The sequence below is a fragment of the Lampris incognitus genome, chromosome 18, assembly GCF_029633865.1.
Source record: "Lampris incognitus isolate fLamInc1 chromosome 18, fLamInc1.hap2, whole genome shotgun sequence".
Taxonomy (NCBI): domain Eukaryota; kingdom Metazoa; phylum Chordata; class Actinopteri; order Lampriformes; family Lampridae; genus Lampris; species Lampris incognitus.
In genome coordinates this window covers 33,931,623-33,956,804 of record NC_079228.1, presented here as the reverse complement: position 1 = coordinate 33,956,804, position 25,182 = coordinate 33,931,623, and the positions used below count along the sequence as shown (strand labels likewise).

Below are 25,182 nucleotides of genomic sequence, written 5' to 3'. Positions count from 1 at the left end.
CAAATTAAAGAACAAATAAAATAGAATAAAAGTGGTCTATTCTGTTGCGTACCAACCCAGGGATCGCTGGTTCGAATCCCCGTCTTAGTCGGGCGTCCCTACAGACACAATTGGCCGTGTCTGCGGGTGGGAAGCCGGATGTGGGTATCTCAGCCGCTGCACTAGCGCCTCCTCTGGTCGGTCGAGGCACCCGTTCAGGGTGGAGGGCGAACTGTGGGGAATAGCGTGATCCTCCCACACGCTACATTCCCCTGGCGAAACTCCTCACTGTCAGGAGAAAAGAAGCGGCTGGCGACTCCACATGTATTGGAGGAGGCATGTTTTAGTCTGCAGCCCTCCCCGGGTCGGCGATGGGGGTGGAGCAGCGACCGGGACGGCTTGGAAGAGTGGGGTAATTGGCCAAGTACAACTGGGGAGAAAAGGGGGGGGGGGCGTTAGAAAAATAAAAATAATAAAGCGGGCAAGTTGATCTCATGAACTCCGAACCCTCAATAAGCAAACTGACTCAGATGCTGCTCAGGTCGTCCATGTGGCCAGGAGAACCAGTGGAAGATAGTCTGTTCCCCGAAAAAGTCTGGACCGATTCCGGCTCATTATTAACGCTTACTTCATAGTTACGCCCTACATTAGTGCTGGAATGGTGTGAATATATGGAAATGAATTAGGTCACCGACTTTATTATGCTCTTTACACGCGTTTGGAAGTTTTCACATTGGTTTTAATGGGTAATCTCATTCACAGTACCATCGTGCTTATTTCAAGAGTTGCTCGAAAAGTTTTCCAACCCACTTGCAGGTATTATTGCTCGTCTCAGGAACATGCACTCGTTTCACTTGTTTCATGGCGTTTACTCTAAAAACGAAAGGTGATCTTAAATCAAGTTTCCTGTTTTTAGTTTTTTTTTAATCTTTTTAATAAAAATTCCCCATAAAAGGTCTTACAACCTTGAAACAAGTACACTTTTTACGAAACAAGCAGTAATATCTGCCAGTGGGTTAAGCACATTTTACTATCGATGTCCCAAAACAAGGTAAAATACCTCGATAAACTCGTCTTTTCTGCAGCGCACAATTTTAATTTGATATTGTTCATGTGTGTAGTTGAGTAAAAGCTACCTAAACTCCACGCTGCACATCTCGTATATTGCACGGCGGGTATCGATTTCAAGCGTAGGTGGACTGGCATGAGAGTCTGCATGTTTGCATTTAACCCAGACTGAGTCGCCAATTTTCACGTCTCGTGCTCTGACGCTGCTACGAGCGGTGCCGCAGAGGAAGCTTTAGTCAACCTGATTGAAAACAGACATTTTTTAAAATTTGTGCGTTGATTGACAACTGCAGAAGACGCGGTGGCATAATCAACCTTTTTCACGCCGAATCAAGATCAATTTCCTCTTTGAAATTGATGGTAAATTCCTTCGCTTTCTTGTCTTAGCCATGGTGACCCCCTACCCCGTTTTCTTATTGTAGCGTTTGGCTTCCTTCTGGTTTCACTGCTGTTGCTCCTTCTTGTTGTTCGCTGCTCCTCGCCGTCTGATCCGCCTCTTGTTTTCTGCCCCCAGACCTTCAGGTGGGACCGGGGCAGAGGAACCAAGCCAAAGAGTTGGGGAAGACAAGGCAAGATATGCATGGCCCACAGCACAGGACGGTGATGATGAACGGCACGTATGACGTACAGGTGAGGAATGGGGAGTAAGAAAATGGCTAAAATATTATATTATATTATATGATCGTTTATTGTCTTTCAATGGTATTGTGTTGGGGTGAAATTTGGATAAGGTCACATCATGATAAAAAATTTGCCGTCTTAATGATACTAAAAATCTATTATAAAAAAAATTCTCATAAAATGTGGTTTGAAATGTTTGATGGAGTGTTATTTAAAGGTAGCATGAGTAGGATTTGCCAGTTGCGGCCCCAAAGTTGACCCATCCTCCCAGCTCAACGACAACAGAAGGACACGCCACCCTGATTGCAGTTGCCAGATCACATCTCAGTGTACAGGCCAACAGTTGTGGCACGGTGGCCCAGCGGGTAGTGCTGTCACCTCACAGCAAGAAGGTCCTGGGTTCGAGCCCCGGGGTAGTCCAACCTTGGGGGGGGTCATCCCAGGTCGTCCTCTGTGTGGAGTTTGCATATTCCCCCCGTGTCTGCGGTGGGGTTTCTCCGGGTGCTCCGGTTTCCCCCACCATCAAAAAGACATGCATGTTAGGGTTAGTACTCCTGTCTGTGCCACTGAGCAAGGCATGGCAAGACGAACTGGAGTTGGTCCCCGGGTGCTGCACGGCGGCTGCCCACTGCTCCTAGCTACACAGCTAGGATGGGTTAAATGCAGAGAGGAATTTCCCCACGGGGATTAATATAGCAGACCAAAATAAAATAAAAACTCTGCGTCGCTCTTCATCCTCTCCTTCAGTGCTCGCCAGCGGGTGAACGCCGACACCAGATTCCCTCTCGTTTTGGAACGAGCCTTGTCCGCTTGGCATTTCCACTCGCCATACTTGCGTCTTTTTGATGCCGTGTCCACCGTTGTCGTGGCTTCCTTTCTCTTGGATGCCTTCTTATGAGCTCAGTCTGGCACCTGGTCACTGTTTTTTTCTAGAGTCCCGCCGCCCCAGAGGTTAACGCCCGGAAACGTGCCGTACACAGCAGAATGAGAAAATCCAGGCAGAGGACAGGGTCTGTGCAGATATGGACACCGCCACACGCCTCCAGAGGGTCATACGTGATGACAGAGAGGGATTATTGTTGCATTAGTCTCTAAATTGATTGATTTTTAGGAAACTCCTACTCATTCTACCTTTCAAAACGAGTTGTGGTGTGACGCCATCTTTACATTATGAGACAGTTCAGCGTGATGAACCTCATCCCCGGTGTAAACGGATACCACCCAACACGCCAGCACTAGTTCTAAGTCATTTTCCTGTACCCCTAACACCTCCACATTCGTTCCTGTGTCCATTTCAGTTTTAGTTAGCGGTGCAAAACACGCGGGTGGGGAACCGCTCGCTGCCGCTCATAGGACCACCGGTTGAAGGTGGTCCCGTTGAAAGGACGGTTTTCCTTCAGTCAGATTCTACATGTCTATAAACTGCAGCACTTTGCACAATGAAGGCTGAAAGTGTTTTCTCCAGCGTCACGGCTGTCAGATAGATCCCACAGCGCGTTTCAGTTTCCTTTCCAGTCAGAGAAACTGTAAAAAAAAATAAAAACCATGTAGTTGGAAGACACACAACCCTGAAGTGCATCAGTTTTATTATTTTAATTGTTTTTGGACAAGTAGGCAGCTGCAGAACTGAAAGAGTCGTGCCAGTTTTGCAGAGGCGTCTTATCCGAAGCGCACAGTCTGTGGCCGGCTGAGATTAAAGCTGTGTGAAGGTCGAGCACGCTTCTCGTTCCTTTCAAAGTGACGCCGGACATCTAAATGTTTCACATAACAGTCATTTGGACAGGTCAAGTGTTCTGAAATGTAACTTTTATGACAGTATTTTGTTCAAGTCACTTTGATTGCTGAGTATCTCCATGAGACTGCACCATGCCGGGACCTCTGGATCATGTTAATATCGTCATGTACTAAAGGGCCATTGTATACATGTATTAATGTATGTAATAATTGTCCATAGCTCTACTATGAGGGGGAAAAAAAACAATTGAGTTAATAAATGCTAGTAAAATTTTGTAAAATTTGCAAAAAAAAAAAAAAAATATATATATATATATATATATATATATATATATATATATATATATATATATGTGTGTGTGTAGATTTTTGCCAAATCAGTATGCAGACTGACAAGACTGTACCGGATCGGTCGAGGCCCGCATTAACAACGGCCAGCATTGGTGCGGTGCCCTCACAGGGTCCTGACGGAAACTGCTGTGGTGACACCCTGAAAAACAGGAGAAAAAGCTGAAAGACGAAGAAGAAGTAATAGATGCTAGCTTGCGCCTTAGCATTTAAAAAAAAAAAAAAACATCTCAGTGAAATCACCTCGTCCCAAAACATGGGTTTCCTCATCGGCGCGCTGGCCTTGCGGAGCACGTTACCAGTCTTTCGGGTCGGCCCGGGGGGGTCGGCAAGCCTCGTCGACCTGTGAGAGACGGCGTTTGTTTTCGACAAGAACAGCAAGACGAGGCCCGAAGACACAAAAATCTTGTGCCATGGAACGACTCCACCGCGTTACGGTACGGATGATGACCCCTGTGAAATCCGAACCCCCCACACTCGTGTATTAGTATTAACGCCATATTCACGCCGCGCTCCACCAGACCGCACATACCAGTGGCGTTTGATATTAGAACAGAACCGGTGAGAAACCTTTTGCTGGGATGTTCCAGGGTGTTTTCGTTTTTTTTTTAGCGACACCCATTTTTCCAACAAAATCGAGGTGAAACAATTACCAATAATCAGACGGGCGAACCGGCCGGTACGGTGATCTGACGTGCCCGACTTGTTTTTACAAAGCTTTTTTATAAGTCTTTTTTCTTCTTCTCAAAATGAATTTAATTGAGGAGATGAGGCCTCGTCGGCTTTAAATTGAAACGATGGGCCTCGTGTGGTCGATCCCTGCGGAGTGGCAGGAGAATACATTGTATCATAACTTGTTTTCATAAGCTTGTAAATCTAGCCCGTAACTGAAGTGAATAATTTATTGGGTTGAACAAGCTGTGAGCGATTTGTAACACGGCACAGCAGGGCCCCGTGTGCATGTGTGCAGAATTTTAGCACGCGTGTGCGTGTGTGTGTGTGTTTGTGTGTTTGTGAGAGACAGATTTTGGCATGCATGCATGTATACATGCGTGCGAGTGACCAGTAAGTCATTTGTTAGTCTTTGGGTGTTGTGTGTTGTAAAACTTTATAGACAGACAGATGGATAGAAACAGACAGACAGACAAGTAGGGGCACCTGGCAGACAGACAGCACATTATACCCATTTGTGCACGCACACACACACACACACACACACACACACACACACACACACTAAAAAAGGTTTTGCTTTACAAATGGCCTGCAGACAGCATGTATGTCTTCACATGTACACACATTTGGAAATAGAAGGAAATATAAAGAAGTCTTGGTGTAGGTTTCCCCCGGCGGGCGTACTGTTGTGGCATAAATATCGACTCGAACCTCGTGAATTTAACAATCGCGTGTGTTTTGAACCCACCGGTTTGGCTTCCTAACAGATATTTTTAAATATCAAAAATCTATTTTAAAATGGACATTTCTGAAATTCTTTTTTTTCTCTCTTTTTTTTTTTTTGTTACCCTGCCCGGCAGACACGACCCTCTCTCTCTCTCTCTCTCTCTCTCTCTCTCTCTCTCTCTCTCTCTCTCTCTCTCTCTCCCCCCCCCCCCCCGGTCCATTACAGGATATCTGTAGACTCAGTGGGAAAAAAAATCTCCAAATAATAACGCAGTAATTAAGTAACTGCAAAGCGGGTACATTTTCACCCTGTTGATCCCGCAGCAGCGTTTCCGTCCGGGCTTTAAATGTGACGGACGCGGCCCCTTTCGCGGTCCATCCGCGTCCTGGCGGCCCGCTAAATTCCGACCCACATATTCCGAACCGTTTTCTGAGACCGAACGCTCGGAGAAGCCCTCTGCAACCCGAGTGCCACGGATGCGGGTTCCCGTAACGAGCCAGCCTCTCCGCCATGTCCGGGAGTGGAAACTTCAACCCCGTCACCGAAACACGCGGGAAGGCCGTCCGCTAAATACCTACAAATGAAACGCGGGGGTGGGGGGGGGGGGGAATGACTCGCTCCATTGTTAAAATGAAATTCATATCCGTACATACACAGATTTTTGAACGCTAGTATGATGTTTAAATTCTGACTTTCCCCGATAATCTGTTTTTTTTTTTTTTTTTTCCCCTCCATGGTGGGGCTAGCCCCCTTTCTGTTAACATTTGGGTCATGGTTTAAGACTTTATATGTGTACATGAACAGTGGAGTTTTGTCTGGAAGATTTAACCAAGATGATCTAATAAACGTCTGCGTGTGTGTGTGCGTGTGTGTGTTGGTGGGTGGGTGGGTGGGTGGGTGTGTGCGCGCGCGTGTGTGTGTGTGTGCGCGTGTGCGCGCGTGCGTGTTGAGGGTACTCAAGGAGTTTCATTTCATTTAAACCAGCAGTCTGTAATGGGCGTATGTCACGTAATGGATCCAGGAACGCACACACACACACACACACACACACACACACACACACACACACACACACACACAGTCAGAAATAGAAAATCCAGTGGGCTTAAGTCGTCATTACGAAGAAAAAGTGAAAGTATTAAAAAAAAAAAGAAAAAAGAGAGAAATCGAATGAAAGGGGTCTCTATTCTCTCCTGCCCTCCGCTCGCTCCGTTACTCTCTCCCGCCCACGTTTGGAAAATTCCATGTTGTCATTCGCTGGGACGAGACGCCTCGTCAGCCAATGAGATTGCCATGGGGGGGGCGGAAATCTACGATGAGAGGCATGGCGAGAAAGAGGGAGGGGAGGTAGAGATGGAGAGGGGGGGATGGAGAGAAAATGGAGGGTGGGGGGGGGGAGAAGAGTGAAACAGAGAGGTACAGAGAAACCAGTAGTTATTATCGCTTGTTAGGCAGCGTAATGAAACAGCTGTCAGACACATTTAACTCTGTCTCTCTTTTCTTCTTCTCTCTCCCCTCTCCTCCCCCTCTCCTTAAACATACCCCTTATTCCTTCAGACTTACTTCCCCCACCCCTCAGCGAATGCCCCGTTCTCTTCTTTCTTCTATTCACGTCTCTAGTCTTCTTTTCATTTTTTCGTAATCTGTTCTTTTCTTCCCTCCTCCTCATCGTCATCCGCCCTTTCTGAAATGACTTCCACCCTCTCCCTCCTCTTCCCCCCTTTAGTTCTTCCACTAATGTCGGTTCTTCTTACTATACCGCACCTCTCTCTATCGCCGTCTCTCTCTCCGTCTCTGTCTCTGTCTGTCTGTCTGTCTGTCTCTCTCTCAGTCTGTCTCTGTCTGTCTGTCTTGCTCTTGCTCTCTCTGTCTGTCTGTCTCTCTCTCTCGTTCTCTCTCTCTCTCTCACACAAACACACACACCATCCTGACTTGTGTCTCTGTCCATTTTTGCCGTTGAAGTGACTTGATGTTGGGCTCGTCTCTAATTGCCAGGGCCGGGTCTGTGGTGCGTGCTGATTGGATGATTGCTGTTGCGAGCTCACGCACAGTAATAGCTCTCATTTAGCCATCTGAATTTATTCACTTGAGTGAAGCTTAAAGACACCATCGCTGTGTGTTTTTTCTTCCTTCATCGTGTTGCATCTTTTCCTCTTTATCGGTCTTCTCTCTCTCTCTCTCTCTCTCTCGGTCTCCATTGCGTTTCTGCACCCACAAATAGTTGCTCGTCAGTATGAATTCTTGTCTGGTCTTAAAAAACAACAACAGAGGATGGAAAATCGATTCAGTTCGCAAATATTAACTTTCACACACCGAAGCTGGAGGATGCACAGGAAAGGAACTTGGAAAAGAAGAATCGATGGAACAACCCCATGTGCAGAGAGCTTTAGCAGCTTTTTATTTAGACAAATTGTTATTGATGGAAGAAATATATAATGATTTTTGCGTTCCAGACATATGTTTCTCATAAGTGTTTTTCATCACCATTTTCAGCACTTAATATGTCCAAGTGAAAATCCAAGGGGGTCACACCTCTTCTCTAACACACAAGAGGCGTTCACTTCTCCAGCTCATTTCAGCCACTAAACCGGTCACAGGCTTCTGCAGGTGATCCAAGACAAGCACGAATGTCCCCTTTGAGTCACACAAGTTTTCTTCAAAACTTTGAAGGCTGTTTATCTAGTCTGAGTTGTCATCAGAATTTCCACAATTGCGATCCCATTTATGATTTGCATCTCCAAAAAAGCCTGAGCTGTAAGGTATTGGCAGTCTCATGCCTCATTTTCAGCCTCATTTTCACTTGGACATATTCATCATCTTCAGATTCCAAAAAATGTCCAAGAAGTGATGTGTACGAGTCCAATGCACGTCATATACATGGCAACAGGAGTGTACTTTGTTCTATCGCGGAGTTAAAGAAAAATACATTTTTTTACACCTGGGTCTTATTTCTTGTCGTTTTTGCCATCATGCACATCTTGCATAGCTTCATTTTGGAAATTTTGGACATGGGGCCACCGCTAGACATAGCTCCATAACTGCATCCTACAGGGTCAGTGATCATGAGCCTAAACCTGCCCTATCAAAAACAACAAGAGCCAGTAATCCCTGGTGCCTCGCTTAGACTTTTTATGTGATTATGTCTGACTTCTCGATTGTGCTGGCCCAGTAGTTTGTTGATGGTTACTACTACCTGTGGTAAGTGAGGCGGTCAGTCATCCAAGCTGAACCAAGAAGAAACTCGGTAATACAATCGACCATTGATGATATGGGACATTTCTGGCAATGGCTTTTAACTCGCACTTTCTTTTTTCACTTCCAAATATGCGGTGTAGATAATTGAGTTAAATTGGATAATTGGCTTGTGTTCCGATGTCCCTGACACTGTTGTAAAGCGGAATCCAGCTATGGGTCCATATCCAAACTATCCAACGGTAAGCCAGTGAGTAAAATGATATCATAATCGATATGCAGAATGGAAAAAATGAGGAAAGACCCAGGTTGTAAAAAACAGAATTTAAGACAGTGCCAGCTCAGTGCTGGTTTTTACACATATTTTAGGGTTAGATGCTCGTGGTCATGTCCACTTCTGCGGTGTTTGGCACTATTAACATCACTAGGGGTTGAGTCAGCAACCCCTGGATAATCGAACCTCACAAACTCAAATGGGGGTTAGGTTTTGACCGCTTGTGTCCTTTATAGTTGTTTGATATACAGTATGTGGACCAAAATGTGACCCGCCCTTTCAGTCCATCTCTCTCTTTCTCTTTGTTTTGCATGACAACAGGTGACGCTGGGCGGCACGCTAATTGGGATTGGCCGGAAGACCCCTGATTGCCAGGGCAACACTAAGTACTTCCGCTGCAAATTCTGCAACTTTACATACATGAGCAGCAGCTCCTTAGAACTTGAACAGCATTTCCTGTCCTCACACCCAAATAAGGTCAAAACTCCACCCACAACACCCCTGCTTGCCAATAATAGCCTGGTAACGCATGACAACCAGGTGAAGGCCAAGAGTCAAGTTTTAGACGGGGCTGAACGGGTGGCAGTGAGAGCGGAGGACGATTCTCTGGTTGGGTACTCCATTCCCGTCAGAGGCTGTTCCGATTCGCCAAGCTGGTCGGGGGAGGCAGGTCGAGGCCCCATCCTGGCCTATTATTGGTGTAAATATTGTAGCTGGAGCTGTGAGTGGGCAGGAGGCGCCGGGAAGCTTTTAGAGCACTACGAACAAAGACACAGGGTGAACACAGGGGGTGCCATGAGCCCCAACAACTCTAACTTCGGGGTAATAGAAAGAGAGCGGGAGAGAGGAGGGAGAAGAGAAGGAGGTGAAAGAGATCATGTCATCACCAAAAGTCGGAGTGACATGTCATCCACCCCATCTAACATGAACCAAGGTAATTAAATGGAAAAAACATTATTAATTTTCTCAACAACCACTTTGATACTGTAACCCAAACTAATTTAATAATTAAGTGTGGCATAATTGAATGACAAAACGGCACTGGTAGCAGCTATGTATATTTATCTACTTCTTTGTTTATGTTTATTATGATATGACTCGAACCCGCATTGTTTCTTGCTCTTTGCAATATTTTTTTATTTTATAATATTTTATATTTATAGTATATATAATATTTTATATTTATAGTATATATAATATTTATTCATTTATATAATATTTATTATATATAATATTACTTATATAATATTTATAATATTTATATTATATATTATTTAGTTATTTATATAATATTTATTATATATAATATATATATGATATTTATAATATTTGCAAAAAACCACATGGCCCATCCTTATTTGCCACTCCTAAGGTCAGAATATGTTACAAATGACCATTTTTATGCTATGATGTTACTTAATTGCATTTTCACAATTTAAAGGGGTATTTATCAGTTCTAATTATGTAGATTCAAATGGCCACAGTTCATTGATTTGAATTCCATTTTAAGATAATGTCACCGCTGTGCTGAAATAATCTAGAAGCCAATAAATTCCTGAAAGGATCTATTGGCTTTTTTTTTTTATTTTCATGATGATATTTGAGTTCGTCTGTCATTTTTAGAATGGAATAATTTGGGAGTCTGTGGGTTTTGATTATATTCTCCTGGGACATGCCTACAAATTGAAATCATACTTTCCTTTTGTACATATATTTTTCCACGCCTGCATTGTCCCCCTCCAGAGAATGTCAACCGGCTGTAATGCCTAACACTAAGTTAACACCTTTTCCCTGGACGTTAAAGTCCAAACAGTTACCTGAGCCACAGCTGGTTGACCACTGTGATTGATCAACGATAGCAGAATGATATGCATAAATCTCCATTTTTTGGCTACATTTTTGTACAGCAATGCTTAAGAATAATTCAAATGGAAATTTTAATCTACTTGACCCCTCTTTGTGTGCTATGCTCTCGTTATTTCCCTCCCAGGTGACCCAAACAGCAGTGATTCAGAAGCGGTTGTGACCAGCTATAACTGTCAGTTGTGTGATTTCCGGTACTCGATGGCCCACAGTGCGGATGTTATCGTTGTCGCACCGTTGCTATTGCACTACCAGCACAACCACTCCATACACCGATGCTGCATTCAGCACTGCATGTACTGTCCCCAGGGTCTCTGTCAGCCACACAAACACCTGGGAGAGGTGAGATCCTTGGTTAGTGGCTGCTCCATGGTCGCAAAGGAACCTGTGAACAGCCAGTCCCAAAGTAGCCGATGATAGAACAGTCTTGATGCAGGACGTAACGTTCTGATATTCCAACATCTGGTTTTACGTCAGTAAAAAGAAAAAGTTAAATATTTTAAAAGATATAGATCAGACCAGCACATCTGGGAACTTTGGCTTGCAACACATCCCTGCGCCTTTTTGGGGGAAAACAAATGACACTCGCTATAGATTTTAATATAAAATAGCAGTACAAAACAAAACCAATAGAAAACCACCGGTATTAAATTAGTTTATAAATGACCTAAATACACTATGTAAAGTAAATATATGTCCTCCTTGCCTGCCTGCCATAGAAGGAGCAAGATATATCGAAAATATTAATTTGATCCATCCTCAGTCATGTCCCTTCAGACTCCCAGCTTCAAGTTGGTGCAATAACCCCACTCAATGGCCAGAGGTGTCAACTGACCTAGCTACGTTATGTCTTATAAGTTAGCCTGGTCAGTCTAGCCTGAGCCCCAACAAGTAACTGTTAGTAGCCTACAAAGAACCTGGGCCCCACTGCAACCGATATAATGTAGGTTAGAGGAGGCTAAGGATATTTATACAATTGTTAGCTACCTTGATTCTGCAAGGCAGATGAGCACACACAGATGCTGTGACTGACAAGCGTCTGTGCTACCATTAGGCTACAGCTGTTAATAATAAATTCATAGAAGTAGAAATGGTTTGTCTTGGCGCCCCTAAAATAAGCTAAGCTAAGCTTACAGGGTCGAGTCATTGGTGACTCATTTCATACACTAGCAAATGAGCGGCGCAGCGGCCAACACATGAGCCTACCCTAGTGGTCAGTAGACCTCTCATTAGTGCGCGCTCCATCCCAACTGTGTCCAAAGTCATGAACTGTTATATGATATGAAATGTTTTCCACACACGTGTGTGGAGATGCAAGGTCCCAGCTTCCTGTTGACTCCCCTTCGTATAGCTTGGAGCCAAAAAAGCCCTTCTATCAGGATCTTTTTTAGTAAGTGGCAGGGGAACAAATCGAAGATCAGCGTTTTCAGGGTTTTTTGTTGGTGCAACTAACTACACGGCAGCTCTTCAGCATAGCGTTATTAATTTAAACCGATTTGTTTAAACTGTTTAAGCTGTTGCCATCTACACGGGACGTGGGATTGTTTTCCCAGGAAAAGGGGCATGGTGATGAGAGCCTACTCTGGATGGCGTGTTGCCGTTCTGCCATATGCAGAATCAGAAAAAAGATGAAATATATCAGCACAAATTGGTAAACGTTTGCTACATTAGCATGCTATGGATGGCCAATTTGGAGAGAATAATAATAAAAGTTTTGAGGAAAATAGTTGCTACAACATGAGTGTGTTATCTTTTAGCTAGCCCACTTATCATCATCATTATTATTATTATTAGTGGTCGCGGCAGTTGTAGTAATAAGTAGCCGTTATACTAGTTCTTGTGGTAATTGTACATCTACTATCGCCAAGGGGTTTGTCTGCCAAACAAACAACTCACTTTTCATTTTTAGCTAAAATAAAAGTAAGAATAAGAAATTGTCTTATAACTGTGCTGTTACATCTGTTAATATTGGCATAAGGACTGGACAACCGCCAAAGTTAGGGTGATATGTGTCAATCAATCATTTCAATTTACATTTTTGGACCGGAGAAGGTTCAGTTACTCATTGAGTCATGATTTTCTCAGCACCAACATTCTTCTTCATTTTTTTAACCCATTTTTCATCCCAATTTAATTGGTCCAGTCCCTTGTTCTCTTGTGATCCTGCCAGTGCATGACCCCTCCAGTTGCTTGGGAGGGCGTAGACTCGCTACATGCATCCTCCAGTACATGGAAAGACCATTTCTTTATACCTGCCAGCCGGAGGTTTCTCCGGGGGAACGTAACATGTTTTAGAGGCGTACGCTGTTTCCCCGGATCCCACCACAGCTGTACAAGTGCCCTATACAGCCCCTGTAGGAGTCGCTAGTTGCAATGGTGGGACACATTACCTCTGCCAGGTCACCCCCGAAGAGCATTGCCAATTGTGCTGTCTTTGAAGCCTGGCCGAGCCGGAGGCAGCATGGGGCTTCAAACCGTGAACCTCGGTGTTGGGATACTAGCATATTATTCTGCTGCGCTGAACAGAGCACCCCAGCACAGAAGGTATAAAACTATATCACCTCCGTATCGCTTACGGAGTGGCTTTTGAAACAGAGGAGGCAGTAGGTAAAAGCTGTTGTTTTCCCTGTCTCTTATTATGGCTTGGCAAAATGCATTGATTTAAAGTTAGGAAAGGCGGGGGCGTCTGGGTGGCGTGGCGGTCTATTCCATTGCCTACCAACATGGGGATTGCCGGATCGAATCCCCATATTACCTCCGGCTTGGTCGGGCGTCCCTAAAGACACAATTGGCTGTGTGACACAGTATGTGTCCTGGTTGTTGCACTAGTGCCTCCTCTGGTTGGTCGGGGCACCTGTTTGGGGGGTAGAGGGAACTGGGGGGAATAGCGTGATCCTCCCATGTGCTACGTCCCCCTGGTGAAACTCCTCAATGTCAGGTGAAAAGAGGCGGCCGGCGACTCCACATGTACTGGAGGAAGCATGTGGTAGTCTGCGGCCCTCCCCGGATCGGCAGAGGGGGTGGAGCAGTGACCGGGACGGCTCGGATGAGTGGGGTAGTTGGCTAAATTCAATTTAGGAAAAAAAGGGGGAGGGGTAAATGAAATAGAAAAATATAAATAAAACAAGGGGGAAAAGGCGGCGTTCGAGTGTGATTAGACCATGTAAACGTTCTTCTGTGAGTATCGTCTTCCACAGAAACTGTAGAAAAATATGTTCAGATTCCCAATTTCTTTTGTAGGTGTCCCACCCCTTTGCCTGTCGGAAGCCCACGTGTCCAAAATGCTGTACCAAGTTCCCACAATCCACCAAACAACAGGAAGCCATGGGTGCAAAACCTGGGAGCACCACCTCACCCAGTGTCACACCTCCTAATCTTCGAGGTGAAGCTGGAGTGGTCTCTGGTTCGGCGGCCTTTCACCCCTCCAAATCTGGCAATCCGGTGGTCACACAAGGTAATGAATAGGACACCTCACCTTGGAACACATTCATTTTTTAAACGTACATGTTTTTTAAGCAGTCATACCCCTGTGGGAGATCAGGAGCTGTCAGCCCCTAACATTTGCTGCCCCGGGGGTGTGCTGTCAGTGTGAAATATTGCTTTAACCCCTCCTTGTTTTCACACTCCCAGCAATCTGACCCCTCCTGCTTTTTCTAATCCTAGCAGTTTGACCCTTCCTTGATTTTGTGTTCCTATCATCCTGACCCTTCCTTGATTTTCCTTTCATAGCAGTTTGACCCTTTCAGACTTCCCTCTCGATTTTCTCTCCCGGGTAATTTCGCCCCCACCCCCCGTCTCTCTCGCCCCTGGTTGATTGAGTTGTTCTCTGGTCCTAGGGGTCACCCATTTGTGTGACCAGTGTGCGTTTGCCACCACCGACATCGACGTGTTGCTGCAGCACTACGAGAGCTGCCATACCCTGACCAGCCTAAAGGAGGCGACGCCTCACGTCAAGGCCGAGGAAGAGGCGGGGGGAGAGAAGGAGGGGAGAGGAGGGGAGAAAGAGTACTCTTGTACCAAGTGTCATTTCATCACGGAGGTGGAGGAGGAGATTTTTAGACACTACAGGTGAGAGTGCGTGAGAGGACTGTTTGCAGTGCTTGGGTTGCGGTGGAAAAGCTGGTGTCTGTGTGTACGTGGGCTTAGTTACGGTGAGATAATTTCGCTTCCAGTGCTTATTTCAAGGCATCAGAAGTTATTAGAACGCTTCAAAAGGAAAAAAGAAATGAAAAGATGTCTGTTAAAACTCGCCCTTGAATCGGTGTTGGAAAAAAAGCCATCAGTGGTAGTGCACGTCACCCTGTGCGTGCATGTGTGTGTGAGTGTGTGTTGTGTGCACATTTTTTGGGCCAAACATATAATGAAACCATTTTATTGACAGTTCCAATCTTAAATTAAATAACCCGAACTACCAAGTACAGCCAGTTAATGTCACATTCACTCAGCGCTCTAATTGGATTTTATGCTTGGTTATTGAATGAGTTAATGATCTATTTAGTGTCAGTGACAGAATGTTCCAGTAATTACATGACTGTATTTATATGTACGGAAATTTCAGCGTGCAATGTTTGACATCCTGAGGATGTCAACCCATTTCATCTTAATCTGGCATTCATATCCATGCAGTTTTTTTTTCACTTTGGTTATCCAGTAAAGGTTGACTGACCACACTTGCTAATTTGCTTCTTCTTGCAAAATTTACACCTGGAAGCTTCCCAGCGGTTCTACCATTGGCCACAGATGCTCCTCTGAGGCAATTTTAGGTTAATACCGCCTATAGATTTTTACATTTCTAAAGCATTTCCAAGGTTAATGTCAGATTTTGGGAGCAAATTTATAGTTTATCTTTTTTGAGGGTTCATATAAATGTAAGGAACAGTAAGGAACACCCCACTTTGATATCCATCTATCCATCCATTATCCAAACTGCTTATGCTGCTCGGGGTCACGGGGATGCTGGAGCCTATCCCAGCAGTCATTGGGCGGCAGGCGGGGAGACATAATCTGTTTATTTTATTTTTTTGTCCCAAATCCAACTGACACTGCATGTCACCAGTGGTTTTCAAAGATTTATGTTGCAGTCCATCTCGCACAGAGATGTTTCTACAGATTTGAACCCCGGGCCTGGATTACTGACAGCCTGCAACCTATCCGGGGGCGAGAGTCCTTAACCCCTCTCATACTGCAAGAGTAGTTATAACTGTATAACATCCGAGCTGGACCTCCCTTATCTGCTGAGTTAGCCGAGACCGACTAAGATCCTGAAGGCTCCCCATCACAGATGGTCCTGCAGTCATACAATTACTGATGATATTAAAACTACAGCTGTGACTTTCCTCTGGAGACATCATATATTATAATAGTGTTTATGCATCTGTTGTTACCATAACGACTGCTTATCCACCGTTTTTACTACTACTAATACTTCTGCTGGTGCTGCAGCTAGTACTGCTAATATGACTGCTTCTGCCACTACTATTACTGCCACTACTACCAGTACTACTACTGCCACTGCCACTACTACTACTGCCAGTACTACTACTGCCACTACTACTACTGCCAGTACTCCTACTGCCACTGCCACTACTACTACTACTACCAGTACTACTGCTGCCACTGCCACTGCTACCAGTACTACTACTTCCACTACTACTACTGCCACTACTACTACTACTACTACCAGTACTACTACTGCCACTACTACTACTGCCAGTGCTACTGGTACTACTACTATTTGACTAACAGTACCTTGACAAAAAAAGCAATCTAGTTTGGTTTCCAGGGAATCACTTTCACTGTTCAAACAACTAAGTTGTAAGAACCAGAGTCCTATCTGCAACGTGTGTGTGTGTGTGTGTGTGTGTGTGTGTGTGTGTGTGTGTGTGTGTGTGTGTGTGTGTGTGTGTGTGTGTGTGTGTGTGAAATTATGTTTATATGTCCCTACCAGTTTGAATGTGTGTGTGTGCGAAATTATGTTTATATGTTGGTGTCCCTACCAGTTTGAGTGTGTGTGTGTGTGTGTGTGTGTGTGAAATTATGTTTTTGTGTTGGTGTCCCTCCCAGTTTGAGTGTGTGTGTGTGTGTTTGTCCAGCTGACTTAAGATATGCCCTCTATTAGCATGGCAGTTGCTCATCAAGTCCCATCCCATCCCTTTATGATCTCGTGCACATGCACACGTGAGCAGACACACATAAGCAGACATACACATTGTATTTGCATGAGGGATGGAGGGAGTAAGGGAGGCGAAGAGAGGTGGGACGGACAACAGAGACCGAGCCTGGACAGAAGGCGTCAGGAAGAGATGTGCAGATAGAGAGTGTGAGTATGATAGATAGCATGAGAAAGTCAGAGAGGTGCTGAGAGGAAGAGAGATGGATATATGTTTAAAGTCTTGTCAGCTACTTGACTATTGATCCAAATCAGTCAGTGGTGCACAGTAATGGGAGCTGGATTTGTTAAAACATTATGTACACACTCGATAAACTTGTACGCACACAAACAGACACACATACAAATTGAAGTTGATTTACACTCACAAACAAACACAAATTATGGTTACCCGATATATGCACAGCCCCGCACACACTCTCTCTCTCTCTCTCTCTCTCTCTCTCTCTCTCTCTCTCTCTCTCTCTCTCTCTCTCTCTCTCTCTCTCTCTCTCTCTCTCTCTCTCTCTCTCTCTCTCTCTCTCTCTCTCTCTCTCTCTCTCTCTCTCTCTCTCTCTCTCTCACACACAGACACACACAGACACACTCAGATAAATTACAGCCTGACAGCAGCGTCTCCAGAAATCCCAGAAATCTGCTGCGAATCAATGAAAAGATTTAAAAGTTTGATGCATCTCTGGGGGGAGGGGGAGAAAGAGAGAGAAATGATCCGAGAGAGAGAGAGAGAGAGAGAGAGAGAGAGAAGCAGGAGAGAGACAGACTAAGAAGGGAGAGATGGGCACACAGGAAGAGGAAATGACCGAGGGAAGGAGTGATGGCGCTCAAAACAATTGGGGGGGGGGTGAAGACGGGAAAGAATGAGAGAAGAGAGAGAGAAAGCTGAGAGGTGGGAAGATGGAGGACAAAAAAAGTAAGGAGAGAGGGGGACAGAGGAGAGAATCCACAGTCTACTCACGTCCTGAAGACAATCAGCCCTGAGTCTTGCAGCTCAAATCAAATAAAACCGCAATGAGGCCCAAAGGTTTGACACCACTGCCACAGTCAGCCACACCTGAAAGGACTCCAAGGCCGGGCGGAAAACACGTGAAATTGGGGATTTAATTACGGTGTGTTCTTAACAAAATGAACCCCCCCCCCCCCCCCGGTTGAAACTGATGAATACCAAAAGTAACTTCCCAAACTGAAACACCAGGAGGGAGTTTCTCTGTTTTTCTGAGACATGGTGATCAGCAAAACAAGTGTTGCCATCTTGTTCTGCCAGTGTTGTGTTGTGTCAGGACTGTACAGAGATGGCGGACTGCAGAAGGATAGCGCTTTATAGATAGAGCTTTATAGACAGAGCTTTATAGATAGAGCGTTATAGATAGAGCGTTATAGATAGAGCTTTATAGACAGAGCTTTATAGACAGCTTTACAGATAGAGCTTTATAGACAGAGCTTTATAGATAGAGCTTTATAGATATAGCTTTATAGACAGAGCTTTATAGATGGAGCTTTATATACAGAGCTTTATAGACAGAGCTTTATATATAGAGCTTTATAGACAGAGCTTTATAGACAGAGCTTTATAGATAGAGCTTTATAGACAAAGGTTTATAGACAAAGGTTTATAGACAGAGCTTTATAGACGGAGCTTTATAGATAGCTTTATAGACAGAGCTTTATAGATAGCTTTATAGACAGAGCTTTATAGATAGAGCTTTAGAGATAGAGCTTTATAGACAGCTTTATAGATGGAGCTTTATATACAGAGCTTTATAGACAGAGCTTTATACATAGAGCTTTATAGACAGAGCTTTATAGTTAGAGCTTTATAGATAGCGCTTTATAGACAGAGCTTTATAGACAGCTTTATAGACAGAGCTTTATAGATAGCTTTATAGACAGAGCTTTATAGACAGAGCTTTATAGATAGAGCTTTATAGATAGAGCTTCACAGACAGAGCTTTATAGACAGAGCTTTATAGATAGCTTTATAGACAGAGCTTTATAGATAGCTTTATGGATAGAGCTTTATAGACAAAGGTTTATAGACAGAGCTTTATAGATAGCTTTATAGACAGAGCTTTATAGACAGAGCTTTATAGATAGAGCTTTATAGATAGAGCTTCACAGACAGAGCTTTATAGATAGAGCTTTATAGATAGAGCTTTATACGGGTCATACGTGTGGACATAGTGCCGCCTTGATGTTGTCCAGGAAGTCATACCAGAGTTTGACTCGGTGGGGCGCTGAGCTGTACCATGGCATGTCATACGTCTTGAGCAAGGAGCATATTCTGTGTGTGTGTGTGTGTGTGTGTGTGTGTGTGTGTGTGTGTGTGTGTGTGTGTGTGTGTGTGTGTGTGTGTGTGTGTGTGTGGGTGTGTATATATACATATGTGTGTGTGTTTATCTATCTTAATGTGTTTGTGTGTGTGTGTTTGTACATATTTATATATTTGTGTTTGTGTGTGTATCTATCTATATATATATATATATATATGTGTGTGTGTGTGTGTGTGTGTGTGTGTGTGTGTGTGTGTGTGTGTATCTCGCTCTATGTGTTTGTTTGTGTGTGTGTGTCTATCTCTATATATTTGTGTGTGTCTTTCGCTCTCTATATATATGTGTGTGTGTGTGTGTCTCTCTCTCTCTTGCTATATATATATATATGTGTGTGTGTGTGTGTGTGTGTGTGTGTGTGTGTGTATCGCTCTCTCTCTCTCTTGCTCTCTCTCGCTCTCAATTCAATTCAATTCAGTTCAATTCAATTCAATATGTGCTTTATTGGCATGACATACGTTTGTGTACATATTGCCAAAGCATGTAAAACAACAACAACACAATACAACAACGATTATAATAATGACAGCAACAACAACAATGATTATTATGTCAAACAATAACAGCAGCAATAGGTGCCGTCACCCACTGTCTCTCAGGTTGTGGCAGGAAAATATAGATTTTATACTTAATATAAATATAAATCTTATATTTATATTAAGTATAAAATCTCTCTATATATGTGTGTGTGTGTGTGTGTGTGTGTGTGTGTGTCTCTCTCTCTGTATATATATATACGTATATGTATATATATATATGCGTGTGTGTGTGTACTTTATTTTTGAAGAATGAGAAACACGTTCACAAACAGCAAGCCCTAGTCAGTACTATACATTATGTAGTAATCTCACGTGACAATATTGCAGTTGTAAGTAAAATTTCAAAAGGAATTCTTCACCTGGGGGGAAAAAGTTTTATTGTATGAAAAATTGTTGATTGAATATGAATGTATCACTTACGTTGCACACCGTTATTCATGTATACTGTATGTATACACAAGTTTGACACACACACACACACACACGCACGTGTGCACACACATACACACACAAGTCAAGTCAAGTCAATTTTATTTGTATAGGCCAATATCACAAATTACAAATCTGTGTCGGGGAACTTTACAGCAATAAACAACAACAACTTCCCTTAAAAAAAAAACTTTAACAGGAAGAAAAAAATAGGTGGAAACCTCAGGGAGAGCAACAGAGGAGGGATCTCTCTTCCAAGACGGACAACGTACAGTGTAATTTGTGATATTGGGCTATACGAATGAAATTGACTTGACTTGACAATGGATGTTGTGTTTACACAATTTAGAGAATACAACATTGTAAGAGGATAACAAAATTGTAACGGAATTATAAGATATACAAAGAATATGATGAGGAGGACGTGCACACATGTACGTGCACACACACACACACACACACACACACTAGGTAGAACACAAAAACTAACACATGCATTGGGAGCTAGTAACAGCATGTGTGACAGGGTTTGGGTGTGTGAGTGTGTGTGTGTTTGTATGGTATATCTGCACATGTATATATGCGTGTGTACATGTGTATGAATGGAGTGCTGTGGTGCAGATGTGTACTGACGTCAGAGTATTTAGGCCTTGACACTGACCTGTCATCAGAGAGGAACAAACCTTGAGAGGTTTTCTCCACCTAAATATCCAGTTTATAAGACCGTGGATATAAGGGAATGACTTGAGCTCTGCGGTTTTCAATCCGGTCCTCGGGGACCCACAGTACTGCTGGGTTTCTCTTCTGCCAGTTATTTAATTATCCTCACACGTTGTGTCAACTATTCCAGCCTTCCAATGTGTAAGATTCCAGCCTTCCAATGTGTAAGGATTTTGTGCGTTTTTCTTTTTTTACTTCACTTCCGGGCAAGACTCTCTGGGATTGGTCGGTTAGTTAGAACACTGGACCAGTCACAACGGCTTGTGGCAGTGGCTGCACGCTAGTTACTAGCTACGAAGCACATTCACACACCATTAGAAGTATATTTATTTTACCAAGAATGCGTTGGATTTTACAGTCAAACGAGGTACGCCGTCGGAACCATGGACACGCGGTAAAGTAAACAGACGGTCAATCAAATCAAGTCAGTTAATCAACCAACCAACTATAGCTGAACGGTCCGGTGCAAAATGGCCGCCGTCCATCATCACCCAGGTGGGTGCTCTACATTGTTGGAGAGGTGAGGCTCCCCCTTCAGTGAAGCGCTTCGGGTGGCTAGAAAAGCGCTATGTAAATGTAATGATTATTATTATTATTATTATTATAGCAGTTATTGGGAACTTTATGTAGGTTAAAACAACACATCAGCGGGTGAGTTGCTAGATAACCAGCCTATAAACTACTGTAAATAAGTGGCGCTGACTAGAGCTAACGCTGAGTTTACGTTCGACGTCGATGTTCCCGCACGACCAAGACGGTCATTATGACCCCTTTTTGATTTTCAAAGTTGAATAACTTTGTTTAAAAAAAAAAAGGAGTGATGCCGACCTGCCGCTCCCTGAACTCTCCGAAAATTGCATTAAAACGAGTTTTAGACCAATTGCGCACAAAAAAAAGTTATGCTAATGTAACCTATTTTTCTGGATTTAGCCTGTTAGTGATTTTAAGTTCCTGTTATAAGCTGTTGCCACAGTATATGCCTTGAGCTCTTATTTTGAAGGCTGAAGAGAGAGCGGAAGTGCTGTACACAGCGTTGTTGCTGTGGAGTTCTGTTGGGGGAAGAATCCAAATGAAGTGGTCCTCGTGTGAAAGTGGAGCCTCCGTATTTGTTATTTTATAGTTTCATACAGTATAGGCGACATCTACAAACCCTCGGTTACAATAAGATCTACCTAAAACGACCATGACCGGTCAAAATGACCGCTCGTAATCTGCGCGTGATCGTGCGCGTCATGTCACTGTATGACGTGTGCTGGTCGCGTCGTTTCCTTCGTGAAGTTCGTTGCTGTGTCCTGGAAACACACTAGCATCCTCCAGTGCAGAGCAATAGTCTAAACTTGATTTGTGATTATTGCCAACAGGTCAGGGTACAGACGCACCATGACTACCACCGACGCATTGCAGTATTTACAGGCGTTGTCCAGCGGCCGTGTTAAATTGTTTGAAAAATAGCATTAAAGTTGTTAAAATGTTAATTTTGGTGTCAGTTAGTTTCATAACGGACATACTAACATATGCAGTGCGTTAATATCTCAGTTGGGGATATTTATCTGGACAGAATATAGAGCTTTAAAACTGGCGGTCATTTTGACCGGCCATGGTCGTTCCAGGTAGGAGTGAAATCCCGGTCCTTTTAACCAGGTGCTTGTTGCTGTAGGTGCGTTCATGGGCTGAGCTGCTTGATTGAAATGTCGGGAGAAATCGTTGTTGCTGGCGATGTAAACGTTCAGAGAGGTAACAGTCACAACATGCCCCGATGTGTCCTTACCGCCATTCAAAACTCTGTATTGCACACGTGTTGTTTTGTGGTGTAAACCATTTGTACAGTAATGAAGTAATTTGTTCAAGGTTGCTTTCCTAATCATGCAATAATTGGCAGAGGGGAAATGGACTGTCAATCAGACTGTGTGTGAGAGTGTGTGTGTGGGCTGGCGACTGTTTATAATAAAAAGCCAAAGGAATCTAATTTAGGGAGCTTTGCTATCTTCTCCTCCTGTTCTTCTCTCCCCCTGCCTTCTCTGACTGCCACTTGTGTCTGAAAGGCACAGCTGCTCGCTGGGCTCGCGGATGTGCTCAGCCTGTTAGTCTTGAGGTTCAGATCTTGCACCGAAGCCAGCTATATCATCTCATCTCGTCACATGATGTAAAAAAAGGGTTGACATTGGACAACAACATACATATTACCCAGCAATCATCACTGCATAAGAAATTATTAATTTAATTGATTAGTTTTTGTAGTTAATAGTTTTTAGAGTTTATGTAGAGTAAGCTTATAATTGTGTTATTGATTGCTACAGACTATTTTACAAAAAAAAAAGAAAGAAAACCATGACAGACATGTTTGCCTTTTTAAAGATGTATACACCAAATGGCGCCGGTTTTTTGTTTTATTTAACATGTGATGCTCTTTGAATGCAGGCATATTTCTTAGATGGAAATGAATCACTCTCAAGGGCCCGTTCTCCACCCATCACATTGCTGGAGGGCCCGCTCTGTCTACGGGCCCCCCACCCGCTCTGTCTACGGGCCCCACAGGTCCCAATGCAACCGCACTGTCTATATTCACCCCCATTGGCTTGTGGGTGGGTCTTGCCCCGACTCGAGGATACAAAAATCTAATTTTTAGGTCTTGAACAACAGGTGAATTTAATTACTTAACCAGCAGAACATAAAACCCAGCAGTATCGATGGTGCCCGAAGACCAGTTTTAAAAACTACTGCTGTAGCTGTAGCTGACCTCAGACACTTCAAACAGTCTCCCTTTTCTGTTTCTCCTTCCTTTCTTCTTCAGTCTCCTCCCTTGTCCTCTCTCTCTCTCTCTCTCTCTCTCTCTCTCTCTCTCTCTCTCTCTCTCTCTCTCGTTCCTCCTCTCTGCCTCCCTCCATTCTCTTCTCCTTAGCCGTCCTTAACAAAGTTCACTAAGTCGTACCGTTTTTGTCCCCCCAGTTGAAAAGTTGATTTCATCAACAAATTCTGTAAGATGGCTTTGCCCACATCATCGCCTCGCAAATAAATGCAAGCAAACAACAAGGACAAAATGACCTCGCCTTTCCTGAACGGCACCGCGTTCTGTTGTGATGCCAGCTTATCACTTAAGAGGAAATGACTCAGGATATAGGGAAAAGAAAAAAAAATCATTAGCCGAACCTATCGCACAAGAAGTAAAATTTCCCGTCATGAAAGTCTTCCGAGCTAATCCACTGTGAATGGACCGCTCATAAAACAATATGAAGTCAGAACGTTTTATAAAGGGATATTTTAGGCGTTTCGCTGACACTCTCATCTGGAACAACAATAAATGAGCCGGTCGGGCTTCCGTGTATTGCTAAAGGACACTTCAGCGCAATATGTCACCACAGAAACCATGATTGCGATGGGAATAGAACCCGAGACCTTAAGAGATAGGCTCCCCGAGCTTGAAGCCGACCTGCCGCCTTGAATCCTGAGGGATTTTCAGCATCATTAAGATGACAGGTACAGATGTAGGCTACATGGATTGTATGAAAGGGGAATGTTGTATCTCTCGTTTTCCGTGGAAAGGGACTGATTGAGAGCATGTGAGACAGATGCTGCTGTTGACAGTGCTCATGGGAAAGGTGGATTGGCCCTGTGCGCGTGAAGAATGGACGGTACAAACTGTGTGTGTGCCTGCGGCTGTGTGTTTGTGTGCGATTGTCTGTCTGTGTGTATGCATGGTGCTGACAAACAGAGGGGCCACTGTCTCTTTGTTCAACATCTGGAGGCATTTAACTTGGCTAGGTACAAGGTATGCACGCACACACACAGACACACATACTTTTTACTGACGTATGGACTAAATGGACTATTTCAATCTCTTTAAGTCAAAATCCTGCTGCTTGAAGCCCAAATCCAGTCTTCTTTTGAATGTCGGACTTCCATCAATGTCGCACATGTGTACCGGCGCCAACAATGTATAAGGCGCCTCGCATTTATTAGAGAAGGGCTGCTATCAGAGATAAGTGTTGATTTCATGTAAAAAGAGAGAAATGGGATGAGAGAGAGAAGGTTGGGGGATGAGAGAGGGAGACATACAGAGAAAGAGAGAAGAGAGGGTTACAGACGGACGAGAGAAAGAAGCAGCACGACTTACGTTTTTGAAGATTACGGTACAGGGCCTTTTATTTCATAAATGTGCTCTTTCCGCGTCTGATAATTGGATTATCTGTCTGCGCTGCGTCTTGTTTTCTCTGCGTATTTCACCCTGCGGAGTATCAAATTCCAACCTGTGTTTCTAAGTGGGATGCTACTGGGTTTTATGCTGAACACGCAGAACTTTTTCCCTGTCAGTCAGTGTGACAATTTGCATTACACTGCGGCTGGCAGAGAGATGGTTTATTTTTTGATTTTATTTTTTTTACATTTTTGTATATGTTCACGTATGCGTATAGGATGCGACTGGTCATCCAGGGCCCCGGCCAACAGGAAATGAAGGGGATTGGCTGGGGGAGGTGATTCATTTCGGAGTTGTTCAGATTCATTTAGTTTCCTTGGGGCTTTGT

The 25,182-nt window shown here is 43.9% G+C and overlaps 1 protein-coding gene across 1 annotated transcript in view; it reads left to right on the top strand.

Moving 5' to 3' along the window:
* Positions 1-25,182, top strand: part of trps1 (trichorhinophalangeal syndrome I) — a 121,856-nt gene that overhangs the window by 8,140 nt on the left and 88,534 nt on the right. The window contains exons 3-7 of the mRNA XM_056298037.1: positions 1,562-1,677; positions 8,940-9,552; positions 10,609-10,823; positions 13,722-13,884; positions 14,318-14,549. Coding sequence (XP_056154012.1) covers positions 1,562-1,677; positions 8,940-9,552; positions 10,609-10,823; positions 13,722-13,884; positions 14,318-14,549 — 1,339 coding nt within the window. The remainder of the gene's footprint in view (positions 1-1,561; positions 1,678-8,939; positions 9,553-10,608; positions 10,824-13,721; positions 13,885-14,317; positions 14,550-25,182) is intronic.